Here is a 19,391-nt window from a genome sequence, read left to right as displayed (position 1 = left end):
TGTAATGGGTTGTAGAGACAGGAAAGGTTAAGTTCTCTAGCTCTAAAAGAAGCATGGACAACCTAACTGTCCATGAATAAAACGGGCATCATCAGAATTCAGGACAAAAGCCTTACGCCTACAGTAAGCATGTGAAGGACATGCACAAAAAGGTAGAGTTTAATTCATGTCTTGCTAGTAATTTCCTACTACAATGCAGTACTTAATGCATAATTGCAGAATATGGGAGCCTTAATGCATTATTGATATGTCAAATTAAGTGAGACATGACAATTAGGAGAGGCGAGTTTCAGGAAAGGGTACAGCAAAACTATTTATTTTTCCTTGTTGGTCAACTCACATAATTTACATTCCTGCTGATACAGAGCAGCTAAAATTCAAGGCTAGCCTTCAATTCAAGTCTTGGCTTTAGACAGCTTTATTTCAGTAAGATTTCATTTCTACAACACAGGCCCAACATTAAAACAGGAAAGGCTTCCACAAAACATTTTTTCAGTGAATCAATTCCCTAAATCTAGATTCAGGTAATTAGCAGATGGCATCAGTGAAATTCTGATAAAACAAAATAAACACTTTTTTACATGATGGTAGCAAAATGCATGATGTTGACAAGCTGCAAGAGGGTATGTTCCTGAACAAGTGAAATGCCAATGCCATACATGAACCGATCTGGTTATCTTCAGGGGCATTTGTTATTCTAGATAAGCTTTGTGTAATTTTAAACTCAACAGCGGACAGATTTTTTTAAGTGTTTACATTAGTATTGCAAAAGCCTTGTTAGCATCTAAGTAGTTTTCCACATGAGCAGGCAGATGCTCTCGGCCCCTTATTGAATTGTAATTTATCCAGCTCTGAGAAGTAGGCAGAGACTTGCCATTAAAAATTTTGCTCTGGCACCCAGCAAAGAATCTTATTCGCATACCAACTAATATACATTTAGTGAGTGACCTATAATGGTGAGAGGGAAGCAGTCACAGAAGTGACCCAACATTGCCAGTGGGCAAAAAAAGCTTCTTAACTTAACATCTGCTACTTTTCAGTCTGCAAGTTTAAGGCCTTTGTGTGACACAACCCACTACCACTTTACAAACATCATACACTGTTATTTTACATATTATAGTAAAAGCAGCAGTTCTCAAACTGCATGTCTGAACCCCAAAGTCTGTCACAACTCCATTTTAATGGGGTCACCAGAGCTGGCTTAGACTTGTTGTGGCCCAGAGTCAAAGCCCAAGCCCCACCACCCGAGGCCAAAGCCTGAGTGTTTCAGGCCTCCATGTTGAGACTTCAGCCCCAGGCAGGGGGGCCTGTGACCTAGGCACTTGGGCTTGAGCTTTGTCTCACTTCTCCCATCCCCCAGTCAGTGGGACTTGGGTGGGCTTAGGCTTCAGTCCCCCCTCCTGGGGTCTTGTAGCAATTTTTATTCTCAGAAGGGGGTCACGGTGCAATGAAGTCTGAGAACCCCTTGTAAAAGCAACTGCCCTACAATGACCTGCTTAAAAATAGTCTGTTCTGACAGATCACTTGCAGCACAAGATTGGTACAGAAGAGATGATGTTTGCATCCTGGCCATCAGATATTCTGCCCTAAAGTTACCTTTGCTTCCATTCTGTCATTTGTGGTGTGCGTTGTGATATAAGACAACCTAGAAGCAGGAAGTTTAATAGCTGCCTGGTATCTGTGGTTAAAACCTCTGCCACAATAATAAGAGAAACGCAGAGCTTGGATATCCAGTTCATCTACACAAGAAGATCAGAGCAAGGGCTATTTATCTTAATTATAGATTCATGTCCAAAAATAAAAAGCCTTCCCAGGACTTCTCTTGCATCAATACCACATTTTACTGTAGGAACGTTATATAATTGCTGCTCCTAGAAAAATCAAGGAGAACAAGCCAGGGTAGGTTCCAAAATGCAATTCTTTAGGGAAAACAGGGTGCCATGTTTATGGATAACAAGTGATGCTTAATTGCCTGATTTGTAGTTTGACAGTTAAGATTACATGCAGCACAACCTAAATTAACTTGGTTTTTCCAATAGTTCACAGAAGCAGACCATAAATCACACCAACATCTTATCTAGTAAGCTCTTATAAACCTACTAGCAACAGCTTGTCAGTACCTGGTTGGTAAACATCAAAGGAAGGGACAAAATGCTGCAGAAATGATGCCATCTATTTTGTCACTAACACCCTGTCAATAATGAACCAGTACCCCATGCCAAGTGGTTGCTGTGCAGCCAGACAGGGCATTGTGGACTTAACTTGTAGGTCTCAAACACTGAAAAACTACAGAACCCACTTTTTGCAAGAGTAGGGAGAATTGCCCAGGTGAGTAGTTTGCTCACCTAATAATTTCCTTTTGAGTTTCCACTGGATATGGACTTCTTCTACTTCCTGCTCTAAGTTACTATAGAGTGGTAGTGTTTAAACATCTGTTGTATCCAAGGATCTGCACTTCAGTGGCAGGTCAAGTGATTCCTGTAGGTATCACTTAACAGAAGTTATGTAGCATTAAGGACAATAGGAAACAGTTAAAAAGAAAGTTGGCTTTGAACACATTAGAAGTTTTGATAAGGTGATCTAGGGAAGTTTTTCATACATCAAATTGAACCAGACATGAGTATAATAATCTTGGGCCTCGTCTACACTTCTGGGGTAAGTCGACCTAAGTTATGCTATTCTAGCTACGTGAATAAAAGTAGCTGGAGTTGACATAGCTTAGACTGACTCACTGCGTTGTCAACATCAAGCTGCGTCAACAGGAGAAACTCTCCTGTCGACTTCGGTACTCCACCGGAACAAAAGGAGTAAGGTGAGTCAACCTGACTGCAGAGCGCTCCCTGGTTAGCCAATCTTCACTAGACTCACTGAAATCGAGCTTTGGTCTCCGGTAAGTGTAAACGTGGCCTTAGACTACATGTTTCATGGGCTGCACTTTCAGGAAAGTGCATTGACTCGCTAAAAGTACAGGAAGAAAATCCACTATGTGGGCTTCAGAGTATTTCAAACTATTTATAAAAACAGCACTTTCTATATACACAGTCTGGATCATCGTCGCCCTAGATATATGTACAAGAGTCCCCTTGATTGCAATAGTACCTACCAACAGTAGCTACATATAGGCATTCCAGGGCAAAATTTAGTCCTTTAAGAGTTAAGCAGCTCCAATACTGCACTAACATTCCTGGACAACAATTACAAATACACTTGCCCCCAGTTCCTTTATGCTTGTGTGCATACACAGCATTTAAGTCAATCTTTTCCACAGAAAAATTGTTTTATCAACTCGGTATAAAAGGTCGTCAGTAGACTCTCTAAAAAGCCACCATAGACCAGATGCCCAGTTAGTAACACAAGTGAGGTGTGTGTTTTTGTAACAGGTTTGCTATGAAGGGAACCTGCTTAAACCAATAGCTATTGTGTTCATCACCTCAAATCCTGAGGAAACAATGAGTCCTCTGATATTAGTAATATTGGGAAATATTTGCCAACTTAAGTCTGTTAACATTTAACAAAGGCTATTGTTCTAGCCTGCATTACAATACCTTTCCATTAATCTAATTTACCTAAGATCATTCAGAGTAGGGGCAGCACAATTTGTTAATTAGGTATTAAGCGTCTAAGCAAAACAAAGATACCAGGTTTACCTGTCCACAATTCAGATTATGGAGTGTACAATAGCAATGGTCAAGAAGTCTTACTTTTAAGAAAAAAAACAAAACAACACAACAACAACATACCTTTCCATCATAAAAGTGAGGCTCACAATATGGACACCCCCACCCAGCTACAACACTTCCTCATCCCTCTCCAAACAAAGATTTGACCCTGAAAATGGAAGAATGCTCAAAACTCCATGAGGGACTTAGCTATTGGGACTTATTTTACACAGATGGCCCTCAATGATGGGTAGCAGTATAAAACCCTCAGAGAAGAAATGAAACCTTTCTCAATATTGAAAAACTTGAAGCTGTATCTTGAATACCAAAAAAGGTTAATCCTGTGTTTTATGTTGTTCCAGAATTCATACCCACAATAGACTAGCTTCAGCACTAACTGCATTGAAAATTTCAGCCAACTCTGGTTAGCAGCTTGCAAGTCATTGGGTTTGAAAGTTCTGAGACAAAGCAAGAAGTGAATCATATCTTAGCATAGTTACAGACCTACTGCACCTTAGATTGGAATGCATCCTTGTTCTACCAAGGCCTAGCATGAACATATCAAACACACTGCATACAAAGGCACCACTGCAGCTGCAACACTCTATACAGCAGGACCTTGTGAAGACATTTTCAAACAGTTTGTAAGGATTCTTCCAGACTTTCTTTGACTAGTGCAGAAAGCTATCATAAGTAGACATATGCTCTTGCACACTCACCCCCACACACACCAAGAAGGTTACAATACAGCAGCCTAACGAAGATTAATTACTGAGTGGATGAGAAGATGCCCGGTTCTACAAACTTATATATTCTCATCCTTCTTCCTGCACATAACATCCATAGCATCCTTTCAATAAGTTAATTTGTTACAGTCAGTGTAAGTGATAGGGCCAGTGAATTAAGTCAACTACCATAATACACTGCCAACTCTTGACTAGAGTATGCATGCTCAGTGCAAGCTTGGAACCTACACCATAAACAAAAGACATCCATAGCACATCTGATACCAGTCTACCATCAGGGGCTTAATTATGAGGGTGCTTTCTGTGCTGTGTCTACACTGGACTGAGATGGCAAAACTCAATTCAAACAAGCCTCTAAACAGTAAACTCACTAAGGACAGTCCTAGAAATATAAATAGGCTTGGAAAGATTTGATTTTTATCAGTAATTGTTAGTAAATGTTGATTTCACCATACACACAAAAAATATTTTTAATCAATAACTGAAATTTACAAAACAGGCAAAGAAAGAAAAATGCCACTTGAGAACTTAAAAGTTAAGGAAATTTACTTTATATATTTTGACATGTGACATGGACTTTTCAAATCTCAATGTCTACAACTGTTGTCACACACACACTTTCCCACAAATGTGAAAATTTATGTCAATAAAAATAAGGGGGGGGGAACACAAGTCTGGTTTTTAAACAACTGAATATTTAAATTGATAAAAATAAAAATGACCGATACTACTGATGATGATTTTTAAGCAAAATTATAAAAAAAATTAATTCTACCAAACTGAAATATAAACTGCACCAGACAGTACTATTTACCATATCAAAGACTGAAAGACACTTGGGGCAAAGAAAACAAAGGTAAGGTTCACACAACACTCAGAGGACACAGATGCATTGGTCTGCATAAAAAGGGTTCAGGATGATGGGGGAATCTGAAACCTCAATTGTTGTAATAAGTCACTGGTACATCAGATAATTTCTAAAGCTATTTACTAGGAAACTAGGAAACCAAATCCAGAGTACTGCGGATGATGAAGTACATCTACGGCAAAAAGCAGTTATGCTGATTTTACTGGGAGAATTTACACCACATCAGTTGATGTTCTAGGACAAACTTCAAATAAGTACCCATAGGGTAGTTTCCAAACACATGGGTCCTATTTAGCTTTTTGATGAAAAATGGCCAATTCAGGAACAAGGGAGTCTCACCAAAATGGATTTTATAAAACTCAGTCACAACTACTTGGCAAAACGAGTCTAGTTTGCTTAGAGCATTTTTTCACAGGTTACAAAACAGCTTACACATGCACCCATCCCCTTTTAAAAAAAAGCTAGAGTTTCTGCCAGACACTGTACTTGCACTGTCCTTACATTGGCGTCTTTGACATTCACTTTTAGAGATCATTAGTGCATAAATAGGGCAGAATTTCACCTTTACTCTTGCAGTTATCCATTTCTATTCAAAGTCAAGTTGTGCACTACCTGTGGCTCATCTCATTTCAGAATACAACTGTGTTCCCTATACTGCCTGTTTTAGTTTTGTAAATCAAGCAATATAGAATTTTTTAAAAGCATCTTTTCTATATTCTAGGCACCCAAGACAGAGGTTAAAAGGATAAGTGAAGTCATGAAGAACATATCAGTTCCACAGCAAACCACAGGAGTTCAACACACCTCAGTAATAAGTGCTGTTTTTACCTTTTTTGACTAGCTATTCTGTAGATTTCAGTATCAGTCTGGTGGTCCAGAGCTTGGAAAAATTCAAACACTTGAAGCCATAATCCTTAAAAGTTCCTGAAGCATCCCAAAGTACATCTAAGCCTCCAGCATCAGAGAAACTGGATGAAGAAGAAATCAAGATTTAAGTGAATAAGGTCCACCAGAAGAGACTTAACTGTTTCTACCAACTTAATCTCTCCTACTGCTCCAGAATCCAAGAAGAAGAGATCCTGGGTCTGTAAGTACTACAGCAACTGAGAGATTTTCATTCATGGGCCACCTAAGCATATGGTGCCCTGAGAGCCTTTGAATCTGCAAATCTAGAGTAAAATTAGATGACAAGATTTACTGGAGAAAGGATATTCCTCATGGTTAGTATTGCTCATTTGCCATGCCCAAAACAGCAGTTGTGCCCCATTTAAAACTACTTTACTGCTACTAAGTTTACAGAACCACTCGAACCCTGACCAAAGCCAGTGGCTCATTTGCTAAGCAGAGGTAGGGATGATCCCGGTTCTGAAGGATTCACAATCTATTAACTAACGAATTGGCTGCACAGCAAAGATGAAATCTAAGGTCACTCACAAATTTGGTTTGGGGACACTGGAGGGCAAAGCACTGCAGTCAGTTACTCAAGGTTACATTTTAATGGAGACAGTAAGCTATGGGAAACAGATAACTAATTCTTTCAGAGGTCAGTAGTGTACTGAAGCTAGAGTTACAGTGTGTATGGGTGTAATTTTCCTCCTATCGGGAGTGGTGAAAGCTTCCTAAAAGTGGGGGGTCACCGGTGCCCAAACCATGCCCCCCCCCAGTTGCTCCTCTTCACCACCACCCCCATCTATCGTTCACCTTAATGGCGGTAAAAGTGGTGGGGCCACGGCCCCCTGACCACCATGTTCTGATACCCTTCAACACAGCAGCACTATGGAGTTGAAGAGTTCCAGCAAGGGGTATTTCTGCCTTGTATGGAGCAAGTGCACCCCTTTGATCAATTACATAATTTATAATAAAACTACATAGATTGAAAATGCCTGAAGTGCCCTTACCTCTGCAAAATCATTTTGCAGACATCTTTATTAAAAAAAAAAAAAAAAAAAAAAAAAAAAAAAAGACCCAGCAACATATACATACACATGTATTTTGCTAATCAACATGCCAAAGCAGATTCTTATAACAGCAGCCATGACTATACTGATAACGTGGCCACTGTCTTCACGGTATGTGGAGTTCAGCTCTGTCTACACCTTATCTTGAACCATGGTAGCCACAACAGCATTTCTCTCATCAATACACTGAGCCAGAATAGTGCCAAGTATCACCCAGCAGGTAGTCGAATAATCCTTTAAAACTAGTCTCTGTGTTAGGGACCTTGTTTTCATATCTTTGCCATCTCTTACCACAATGGGGTCCTCAATCCTTTGGGGATTGCTGCAATACAAATAAAGCAAGTGGTTATTTTAAGCATGATGTATAACCTTGTTAGATGAACAAGAAGCAAAAACGTTTATTAAAAGAGCCACACGGCAAGCATTCTGTGGTAGCTGTTTAAGAACTCTTTCCAAAGAGTAACTTCAATAGTTGTATTTGCAGCATTGTACAAAGTCAACAGAACATCAACTGAAGCCGTTTTACAGTGGTCAGTCCTGAAGCACTGATACAACTGATCAAACCAATCTCTGAATTCACCTAGATGCTTATATACGAAAAAAGGAAAATAGCTGAACTTCACAAGAGGGTTCAAAGTAAGACAGAATAACAAAGGAACCCAGGGTGAGCGGTTTTAGGTTTCAGAATGATATAGCTTTAAAATACACTGTTGGCAGATTGAAGAGAACAAAACTGTTTACTGGACGATCAGATGGAAAACAACAGGAGGGTGAGCTAAGCAACTCAAAGTAAGAATAGGGACATTCGGCACCATGGCAGTTTCCAAGTCTGTTCTCCAAAACAGTGTCCTAGGATTTCCTATCCTTTCCACACCAGTCCTATTTCAAACTTTTCCCCAGCTCTCATGGTATGGTAGAGTCTTGTATCAGAAGATTTCATAAGGATGCTAAGTCTAGAGTAAGAGAAACAGTTCCTCAAACAGTAAAAGGGGTTTTTAGTACCTATTTACAAGTGCATCCCTGGTTACTTTATTTAATTAAATGAAGTATGTAGCAAAGCCATGAACGCATCTCTTTGCGAAGTATGCTGTTCTTCGCTGTTTATTTTGTTGAGTTACCGCTGAGATACAGTGTAACTACTGCTGCTACCCTACCACATATGCCAACCATGCTATGTTCAAGAGCACAGCATTCCTTATTTAAGAGCTGCATCTGCTCGCTTCCATTTACTCACCTTGACAGCAACAGCCATTCAGATTAGTCCTCCATCCCACAATTCAATTAGATCACATTCCATTCCATGCAGCACCTGCAGGTTTTGCCTTTTCAGATACTCTAAGCCAGGGGTCAACAACCTTTCAGAAGTGCTGTACTGAATCTTCATTTATTCACTCTGATTTAAGGTTTTGCGTGCCAGTAATAAAATTTTATGTTTTTAGAAGGTCTCTTTCTGCAAGTCTATAACATATAACTGAACTATTGTTGTATGTAAAGTAAATAAAGGTTTTTAAAATGTTTAAGAAGCTTCATTTAAAATTAAAATGCAGAGCTCCATCTGGACTGGTGGCCAGGACCCAGACAGTGTGAATGCCACTGAAAATCAGTTTGCATGCCACCTTTGGCACACATGCCATAGGTTGCCTACCCCTGCTCTAAGCACTACTGGTGCCAAAGCACTCAAGTCCTGATTACTGCATGCTTTCACTTTGGTACTAATTTTTAACATAGAGTTACACAAGGCATCTCTTCTTTTTAGTTTCCATGTGTATTTTGCAATTTGTTAATCATTGTTCAGTGCAGTAGACACAGGGTTCAGTTTCGTAAGGTGCACGTTACACAGAGATCAATTAAGCTATCTCCTGTTTATCAGATGGAGCAAACAGCTTGCCCCATCACCACTGCCAAAAGGGTACCAGTTTTCAGTCAGAGTTATGGCAACCCTAAACTACCCTCACTCAGTTGTCTAGTGAGTTTTATTTTGCCATTTCTTTACACACAAGAGTAGAACCTGGTAGCATCTATAAACCTCTGATCAGAACCCCTGGGAGATTCCATTATGGAAAGACTCTATCTGAAACATGACGGCTAGTGAAGTCAGAAAGAGGAACAGCCAGAGTTTCGTACAAGCAACATCTTTAACACTGAAGAAGACTAATGAGAAGCCTCTCTTTAGAAAGATTTTTTCCTTGCAATAAAACCAGAGTGGAAATTTCTTAATACACATTTATCTGGGACAATGTTTTGTTATTAAACCAAAGACACATGAACAGTGATGCAAAAACAAAGGTGTTCTCGTTTTAACAGTAACTAGCATAATCCAAGCTTCCACCCTCAAGTTAATTTTGCTTGTATTGCTAGCAAAGAAATTAGTTGTCTTAGTGCTCAGTGCACACTGGGTAGAGGAGACATCCTTTCAATCTATGATCAGTCATTTGTCCATTACCAAGAGCTTTTAGTGGTCACTCTCCTAATTGCCAGATGTTTTAAGGTTTGTTTTAAAAGTCTTTCAAATACAACATGAAAGACAGGGCTCAGGTCCTACAACCAGCCAACCATTATTTTAACCTCCCTTTCCAATAAAGCCAGAATGGCTGCAATTCAGCTTAACAGATACATTTGATATTGTTATAGAACAAGGTGAAGGCAACCTAACTTTTAGATAGCTTGCTTCCCAGTGGCTTATTTGGGGCCAGGTATTTCTATAACGTTATTTTATAACACTGGCTGCCATGATAGTGTTCTTGAAAACAAGCCAGGGATAGGTTTGATTTTTTTATTATTTTAAAGACCTCTTTGGATAGTATGACCTTATAAACTTAGAAAGTAAATTAGAAGTGTAACATTTCAGGAAGTCTCTCTCAACTCTGGACAATAAAGACACTAGTATGTTTTACTTCCTGATTCCCATGCACTGTACAGAATGCTACAGCATTTGAGATGCAAACTCTGCAAGGCAAGTGCTTTCTTGAAAAAAAATCAATAGGAGCTGTGCTCCTTGATTCCTAAGGCACTCTAAAAGTCTCTCCCCTCTGTTACAATTAGGTTCTGCAAAACATGAGTTTGGGCACTAAAATATTTTTTTTCTTTTAAACATTTTAACCAGAAGAAAGCAGCCCCAAAATTTCAAATCTCACACAGATATCAGCTTTACACACCTATCCTAGAAACACTTTAGCACACGAAATAACATTATGGAAGCAAGTAGTTCCAGTCAACAAAGTTGATTACTCGCATGCTGAGGTAACATGCAGGACCATGACCTTAGCATGCCTGTGTGCAACAGATGCTCATGTCTTATCATAACTTAAGATATTCTTATATCTACAGCTGCAGGATGTTACACAGCCACTGGACAAAACTGCAGTTCTGGACCAGTTTTTTAAGCTTTATACATGGCCACAGTGACTGCTTAACAGTCTGTGCAGGCATTCTTTGCAGCCTTGATATCTAAAGGCCAAGTGAACTGACGTTCAAAACTAGGTAGTCATGCAAGGGCTCAAGTTGGAATAATACTGGTTATTTGAAATTTTACATTGTTTTTCAAGCAATTTAAAGGGAAGAAGTCCTAACATTTATGCCCTAAACTGAGAGGTTTTTAAACAAAGTTTAACATCCAAAAGGAAAAAGTTGACATTATATAAGTCAAAAATACCACTGAATACAGTTTTTATTTGTATTTAAACATTTCTCCTGGAATGTTTGCAAACCAAATGCTTTCAGTATTGTGACACTGCACAAATCACATCAAAGCTGGCTAAAACCAGAAGTGAAACTGATTGATTTGTTTCCTATTGCCTGGGAAACTAAAAACAAAACTCACAAAAAATAGAATGTAAACAAAACCCATCAGTGGTAAGCACTAGGTTAATTTTTTAGAGTAGCCCTTTCAGTCTCAAGTGTTCTATATAGAACAGATTTTATTTTGAGTGTGACAGATTTTAAGTCTCACATTAACTGATTTTTATATCAGGATGTTTAATATTTGGTGCACAAGGCCTATTGAGCAAAAAAAGCTAAGAAAAACTTCATGTACACTTCAGGAATTACTTCCGAGTGCATGGAAAGGTTTATAAAGCCATTAATTGCAGTAGGTCCTTCTCATAAAGATAGTCCCTGGAAATTGAACTTCTACATATCATAAAGATGTTTGTACCATGGTTGTTTACAATTGCTCATAGGTAAAAAAAATGAAACACGGTTACTTCTGAGAGCTCTTACTGACAAACTGCACTGCACATAAACCATTCAATTTTACAGTAATTGCAAAACTGCCACCAACCAGCAGCCATACTCACCTAGCAAGAACCTCACCTCCTTTAATTTACCAGCACATCTCACCTTTTGTATCTATGCCCCCTTATAACACAATTTCCTCCTCACTACGCTCAACCCTTTCCTCTTTACTGTACATCTCTCCATATGTCTCCCCCACCCACATCCACACTTTCTACCCCATTATTGTTGCTCCAACAGCCCTTACAGCAGCCTCATAAACCACTTACTCTGCCCAGAGATCAGCCTTATGCTCCCCTAGAATACACCGGCCCTCCCCCTCGGCCATACCCCCTCACCAGCTCCCCCACATACACTGTCCTCCCTGGTCACGTCCCAAGCCCTGCTCCCTCCCCACCCCTGCAATACACTTCCCCTCCCTCGGCCAGCTCCCTCCCCACCCGGCTCCCCCGATAGACTGCCCTCCCCCCGGCCAGCTCCCCACCCTGCTCCCCCAATACACTGCCCTCCCCCCGGCCAGCTCCCCACCCTGCTCCCCCAATACACTGCCCCCCCTGGCCAGCTCCCCACCCTGCTCCCCCAATACACTGCCCCCCTCGGCAAGCTCCCCCAATACACTGCCCCCCTCGGCAAGCTCCCCCAATACACCGCCCTCCCCCCGGCCAGCTCCCTCCCCACCCTGCTCCCCCGATACACCGCCCTCCCCCCGGCCAGCTCCCTCGATACACCGCCCTCCCCCCGGCCAGCTCCCTCGATACACCGCCCTCCCCCCGGCCAGCTCCCTCGATACACCGCCCTCCCCCCGGCCAGCTCCCTCGATACACCGCCCTCCCCCCGGCCAGCTCCCTCGATACACCGCCCTCCCCCCGGCCAGCTCCCTCCCCACCCTGCTCCCCCAATACACTGCCCCCCCCGGCCAGCTCCCCACCCTGCTCCCCCAATACACTGCCCCCCTCGGCCAGCTCCCCCAATACACTGCCCTCCCCCCGGCCAGCTCCCTCCCCACCCTGCTCCCCCAATACACTGCCCTCGCCCCGGCCAGCTCCCTCCCCACCCTGCTCCCCCGATACACTGCCCTCCCCCCGGCCAGCTCCCTCCCCACCCTGCTCCCCCGATACACTGCCCTCCCCCCGGCCAGCTCCCTCCCCACCCTGCTCCCCCGATACACTGCCCTCCCCCCGGCCAGCTCCCTCCCCACCCTGCTCCCCCAATACACTGCCCTCCCCCCAGCCAGCTCCCTCCCCACCCTGCTCCCCCGATACACTGCCCTCCCCACCCTGCTCCCCCGATACACTGCCCTCCCCCCGGCCAGCTCCCTCCCCACCCTGCTCCCCCGATACACCGCCCTCCCCCCGGCCAGCTCCCTCCCCACCCGATACACCACCACCCCCCGGCCAGCTCCCCACTCTGCTCCCCCAATACACCGCCCCCCCCCGGCCAGCTCCCCATCCTGCTCCCCCAATACACTGCCCTCCCCCCGGCCAGCTCCCTCCCCACCCTGCTCCCCCGATACACCGCCCCCCCCCGGCCAGCTCCCCATCCTGCTCCCCCGATACACCGCCCTCCCCCCAGCCAGCTCCCTCCCCACCCCAATACACTATCCCCCCAACACACTGCTCCCCGATCCCCCTACAGTCACACACACTCTACCTCACAAGTCCCACCTCTGCTCCCCACCCCGGAACCCACCTTTGCTCTGCACAGACCCCAAGCTCCCCACGGAGGCTCCACCCCACCCCTTGAGCTACCCCTCCCCCTCTGAACCCCATCCCATAGGTGCGCCCCTCTCCCGGCTTACCGGCCTGCAGCGCGCTGCCGCTAGGGGCGCTGTCCCTAGAGCCGGGCGTGGGGAGGACGGCCGGCGGCGGCTCCCCGGGCCCGGGGGGCGCGACCACGATGGGGAAGGGCTGCCCCTGGGAGTACTTGATGTCGCGGAAGAACTTCTTGGTCTCCCGCAGGTTGTGCTGTAACCGCGCCAGGTGCCGGTTGTAGTGGCCGAAGCCGCGGCACAGCTCGCGGATCACTCCGCCCCCGCTGCCGTGGCCCCTGGTCGAGGGGGCTCCTCCACCGTCCATGTCCTCCAGGTCCGTTCCGCTATCCCAGTCCCACCCTGGAGGAAACTCCGCCGCTGCCAGGCTGCTGCCTCGGCCTCCTTCTCCGCGAGGGAACAGTGCCCCGCGGCCGGGCCCCGCCGCCTTCTTCACTGGCAGCGCCGCGCCGAACCGCAGTGCGCACGGAGCGGAACCTTTATCCAGGCGCCGCGGAGGGAAGGGGGAGGCGGTGGGGGGAGGACCCCCAAGCCGCAGTGCACCATGGGGATCGTAGTCCTTTGCCTAGTGTGTTCTGCGCGTCTGACGCAGGGCACTGTGGGAATTGTAGTCCTCTAGTGGGGACGTGTTTGGGACGTGCTTGCTGCGGCTATTGCCCAAGGTGCACCATGGGACGTGTAGTCCTTTGCAATAGGATTCCTGACCAGCTGCTGTTGAAGCTGTGCAGTGCCGTCGCCACGCCCCTTCGGGGGTGTGTGTTCCTCTTGGTGCAGGGCCGGCCTCTTTGTGTGGGGAAAGACCCCTATGGGTGGCAAGGCATCATCCCCTTTCTATGGGGAGAGAGGGCAGATCCTCTTGCTGTGGGGAGAGACACCTATCGGGGGGCACATCCCTTTTCTATGGGGAGAGAGGGCAAATTCACTTTGCATGGGGACCTTTATAACCTCTATTTATTGGGGCGGGGGGGGGGGGGTAGAAGGACACTTTCCCTACAGGCACGTTACCCCATAACTGTCTACCAGAGAGTTTCTTTCTCTGGAGGACGTGGTTTTGGACAGTGTCAAAGATGGGATACTGGAGTAGACGGATTACCAGTCTGAGACAGTCCAGCAATTCCTATATTAAGCTGCAGCGCAACAGTGAGTAAAGGGGATGGGAAGTCTTAGCGAGGACACCAGGGCAAAGATGAGGAGCTGCATCCTTACAAAAACGGTGACAGGAACTTTTAGTGCACAAGCAGAGCACAAAGAGCCTTGAATTTAAAAATGAGAAAAAATGCTTTTCTATTCTGTGCTATATCAGTTCTTATAGTGTGCTTATCCCCATAGCATCAGAGCACCTTCCAGTAGGGCAATAAGCGACATGACTAACATTTGTCACATGTGGTTTGTTCTTTCTCTCATTCTCTTCCCAGAAGGAAAAATTGTGTGTGCATTACGGTGTTTTATTTTGATAGGGTTTTTGTTGGTGGTGTTTTATGAACAAGTTGCCACCTAAGATGTTTAATAATATTTTGCTGTCTTCTCGCACCTTTCATCAAACTACTGTACGAACACTATTTAAAGTCGCAGCTAATTCTCAATAGGCAGAGCCTTTTCTCTGCATGGAACCCCATGGACATTGTAGGTTAGAGATCTGCCCATAATTTGTTTTTGCAGGATCAAGGCCTAAATCCTATAACAGTTCCTGTGAAGCAGGTAAACAATATTGTCCCCCTTCTGTTCTTGAGGAACCTGGGGCAGAGAGGTCCTGATTCAGCAGTCCTTCCCTCTACAGTTAAACATTTGTTTAAGTACATGCTTAGGTGCCATTGTCATAAGCTAAGCATGTGCTTAACTGTTTGCTGAATAGGGATAGACTGAATCACATACACCTCTACCTCGATATAACGCTCTCATAGACTTATAGACTCTAGGACTGGAAGGGACCTCGAGAGGTCATCGAGTCCAGTCCCCTGCCCTCATGGCAGGACCAAATACTGTCTAGACCATCCCTGATAGACATTTATCTAACCTACTCTTAAATACCTCCAGAGATGGAGATTCCACAACCTCCCTAGGCAATTTATTTCAGTGTTTAACTACCCTGACAGTTAGGAACTTTTTCCTAATGTCCAACCTAAATCTCCCTTGCTGCAGTTTAAGCCCATTGCTTCTTGTTCTATCATTAGAGGCTAAGGTGAACAAGTTTTCTCCCTCCTCCTGATGACACCCTTTTAGATACCTGAAAACTGCTATCATGTCCCCTCTCAGTCTTCTCTTTTCCAAAGTAAATGAACTCAGTTCTTTCAGCCTTCCTTCATAGGTCATGTTCTCAAGACCTTTAATCATTCTTGTTGCTCTTCTCTGGATCCTCTCCAATTTCTCCACATCTTTCTTGAAATGTGGTACCCAAAACTGGACACAATACTCTAGTTGAGGCCTAACCAGCGCAGAGTAAAGCAGAAGAATGACTTCTCGTGTCTTGTTTACAACACACCTGTTAATGCATCTCAGAATCACGTTTGCTTTTTTGCAACAGTATCACACTGTTGACTCATATTTAGCTTGTGGTCCACTATGACCCCTAGATCTCTTTCTGCCATACTCCTTCCTAGACAATCTCTTCCCATTCTGTATGTGTGAAACTGATTGTTCCTTCATAAGTGGAGCACTTTGCATTTGTCTTTATTGAACTTCGTCCGGTTTACCTCAGACCATTTCTCCAATTTGTCCAGATCGTTTTGAATTTTGACCCTGTCCTCCAAAGCAGTTTCAATCCCTCCCAGTTTGGTATCATCTGCAAACCTAGTAAGCGTACTTTCTATGCCAACATCTAAGTCGTTGATGAAGATATTGAACAGAGCCGGTCCCAAAACAGACCCCTGCGGAACCCCACTTGTTATACCTTTCCAGGAGGATTGGGAGCCATTAATAACTACTCTCTGAGTACGGTTATCCAGCCAGTTATGCACCTACCTTATAGTAGCCCCATCTAAATTGTATTTGCCTAGTTTATTGATAAGGATATCATGCGAGACCGTATCAAATGCCTTACTAAAGTCTAGATATACCACATCCACCGCTTCTCCCTTATCCACGAGACTCTTTATCCTATCAAAGAAAGCTATCAGATTAGTTTGACACAATTTGTTCTTTACAAATCCATGCTGGCTATTCCCTATCACCTTACCACCTTCCAAGTGTTTGCAGGTGATTTCTTTAATTATTTGCTCCATTATCTTTCCTGGCACAGAAGTTAAACTAACTGGTCTGTAGTTTCCTGGGTTGTTGTTATTTCCCTTTTTGTAGATGAGCACTATATTTTCCCTTATCCAGTCTTCTGGAATCTCTCCCGTCTCCCATGATTTTCCAAAGATAATAGCTAGAGGCTCAGATACCTCCTCTATTAACTCCTCAGGAGCCAAAAAATCTTACCGCATTATAGGTGAAACCACGTTATATCGAACTTGCTTTGATCCAATGGAGTGCACAGCCTCGCCCTGCCCCCCGGAGCACTGCTTTACCACATTATATCCGAATTCATGTTATATAGGGGTCACATTATAGCATGTACTTAAATATTTTGCTGATTTGGGACCAGAGAGATTGTGAGCCACAAGGTGTGATGCAGTATGGGAATTCCTATGTTCCTGCTGAAGACCCACTGAGTCAATTGTCAGAAGGTGGTAATTGGAATGACATGATTTAAAGGCCTGAAACCTCATGACCTGCTAGAAATATTTTGCCTTATCCACCAAAATATTTTCAGTACCGATAAAGTTTTTTCAGCACTCATTTTGGAGTAGTGATAAGAAAGAAATATTAATGAGAGCTCGTGTAATGATGATAAAATGAATCACTTAAAAACTCACTCATCATTTTTGTTTTTAATTCTCACTCACTCGAATTGCCCAAGTTTGACAATCCGAGGTCTTGCAGTTCATCTCAGAGTTAATATTAGCACAGGTCTGAAAGGGGAAGGTTTCACAGTAGCTTCTCTTGTTTTGCCTGGCTTCTAGCCAGATCTGTCATTCATTTACTCACTTTCAAGGCACCATCGCCCAGAATTGAAAGATAAAAATAATAATTAAAAAAAGAATGACATCAAGAATGATGAAGATGGTCTAATCATGATGATGACCCTTTAAAAAATTTTTTTTTAAATTAAGGTTATTATTTATTGCCAAACCCATCTACAGTGATTTATGTCACAGACCTAGACAGGTGTAAAGCAATTTCCACAGCTTCCCTACCTTGTAAAGAACAATTTGTTTCTTTTACAGTATTCCGTTGCTATCTTGACATATTGGTAATACCATGTAATTCATTTTCCATTTGCTGTTTCTGCTTTAGCATTTAGCATTCTGCCTTTTAATATTTCTCCCAATTTCTGTCAACATTATAGTTCAAGAATCTGATCCTACATTCTGGGGCACCTGCTCTCTTTGCTCCTTCTTCTGCCATGTGGTTAGAGCCATCTTAGTAACTTGTCAGTATATTAATTAACAAACTGGTTTTACTCTTATATTTGTGGATTCATAAGTATTCATGCTAATGAAAATGTTTGCAGATTCCAGAAGTTTCACAGATGTTAGCACAAATGACTACTGGAAAGTGTATTCATTTTTCATCATTCTCTAGTTTAAAAAGTTCATTCAATCAAACAGGAGAACAGTACCATGTGACTTAGACAATCAATTACACATATAACCAAGAAGGAATAACTGCAGTGAATCATTGGCAGACAATTCAAAGGCTAAAAATTGTCCATCCAAACTCTTCAGTGCTTACTTACCATTAACTAACTTGTTCACTGTAGCTGAGATCAGTTCATGACTGGTTCACAAGCAAAGCAAAGAGCTAGATTTGCCGCTAATATTAGTGATAGGAGCAGGGATAGCTCAGTGGTTTGAGCATTGGCCTGCTATAAACCCAGGGTTTGAGTTCAGTCCTTGAGGGTGCCGTTTAGGGAACTGGGGTAAAAATCTGTCTGAGGATTAGTACTGCTTTGAGCAGTGGGTTGGACTAGATGATCCCCTGAGGGTCCCTTCCAACCTCAATATTCTATGACAATGAATTCAAACAGCTGTATTGATGATGCCAAGTTTGGAAAGAGGTGGCTAAAAATCCTTTTGCAGTGTTGCAAACTCCAAATGCTCGAAAATCATAACTTAGGCTCCCCAGATTAATTAGATTGTCTTAGAAATCATGAGACATACCAAAAAAAAAATAATTGTGAGGTTCTTTTTCTCTTCTTGGTTTGCATCCTTTAGGGTGCACACAGGTCCTAATCTCAAGCTTTTCTCTGCAACCTAAGGGCCAGAAATGTACTTTTTAAATGAAAGTTGTGATTCTCACATAATTGTGTGTGTCCAGCTCCAACAGCATCCTGCAAGACTCAATAAAATCGTGAGTGTTGGCAGGACTGATGATAGCGGTTACTGAGGAGAGTCGCTGATAAGAGTTGGCAGCACTTTGTGTTTTCTCCTTCTCATCTCCAAATGATAGTCCAATGACTGGACCTTGCAAGGGATGGGGAATAGGGTCTGAAGTGGATATTAATTCTATTTCTTCCAAAACAAAAAACAAAACAAAAACCCCTTTCTGACCTCCCTTGTTTTCAGTGACATGCAAAAAACAAACTGCATGCTACTTTTGGGACCAGAAGTCTGTTTTCGGCACACTCCTAAAGGATCTTTTCCTGTAATAAAAACAAAATGTAGCAGGGCTATTCCATGTACCCAGACACATGCCTTGTGAAAAAGTACATAATTGTCCTAAGGACACCGTGTAACAGCATCTTCAAAGACACAACTGTATTTGCCCTGGTGATGTTGTCCACCAAGGCTGTTCTCAGTATTTAGGGCCAGATTCTGATCTCAATTATCTGGTATGTATCTAGAATAACTCCATAGATTTCAAAGATGTTACTCCAGATTTACACATATGTAACTGAGAGCAGGATGACCAATTTCCCATCTGAAAAAAAGAAAAAACAAAACTCTTTTATGCCTTCTCCACATTTTCTTGATCTCCTTCCATGCCCTTAGGCCCTTGTGGTCTCTGTTGAGCTGAAATAAGTGATTTGTGAACAACTTATCCATAGCATTACATGCAATTTTTATGTGTGAGAATGTGGTTCCCTTTTGATATATCATTTCCTGCTGATAAAATACT

The 19,391-nt window shown here is 43.2% G+C and overlaps 1 protein-coding gene across 1 annotated transcript in view; it reads right to left on the bottom strand.

The window, feature by feature from the left end:
- Window positions 1-13,714, bottom strand: part of DSTYK (dual serine/threonine and tyrosine protein kinase) — a 61,959-nt gene extending 48,245 nt beyond the window's left edge. Inside the window, exon 1 of the mRNA XM_050955590.1 lies at window positions 13,263-13,714. Within this exon, the coding sequence (XP_050811547.1) occupies window positions 13,263-13,539 (277 nt within the window). The 5' untranslated portion in view covers window positions 13,540-13,714. The remainder of the gene's footprint in view (window positions 1-13,262) is intronic.
- Window positions 13,715-19,391: the final 5,677 nt, after the last annotated feature.

The sequence above is a fragment of the Gopherus flavomarginatus genome, chromosome 5 (assembly GCF_025201925.1).
Source record: "Gopherus flavomarginatus isolate rGopFla2 chromosome 5, rGopFla2.mat.asm, whole genome shotgun sequence".
Lineage (NCBI taxonomy): Eukaryota > Metazoa > Chordata > Testudines > Testudinidae > Gopherus > Gopherus flavomarginatus.
Note: the sequence above shows the minus strand (reverse complement) of the source record. Positions and strands in the feature narration are given on the sequence as shown.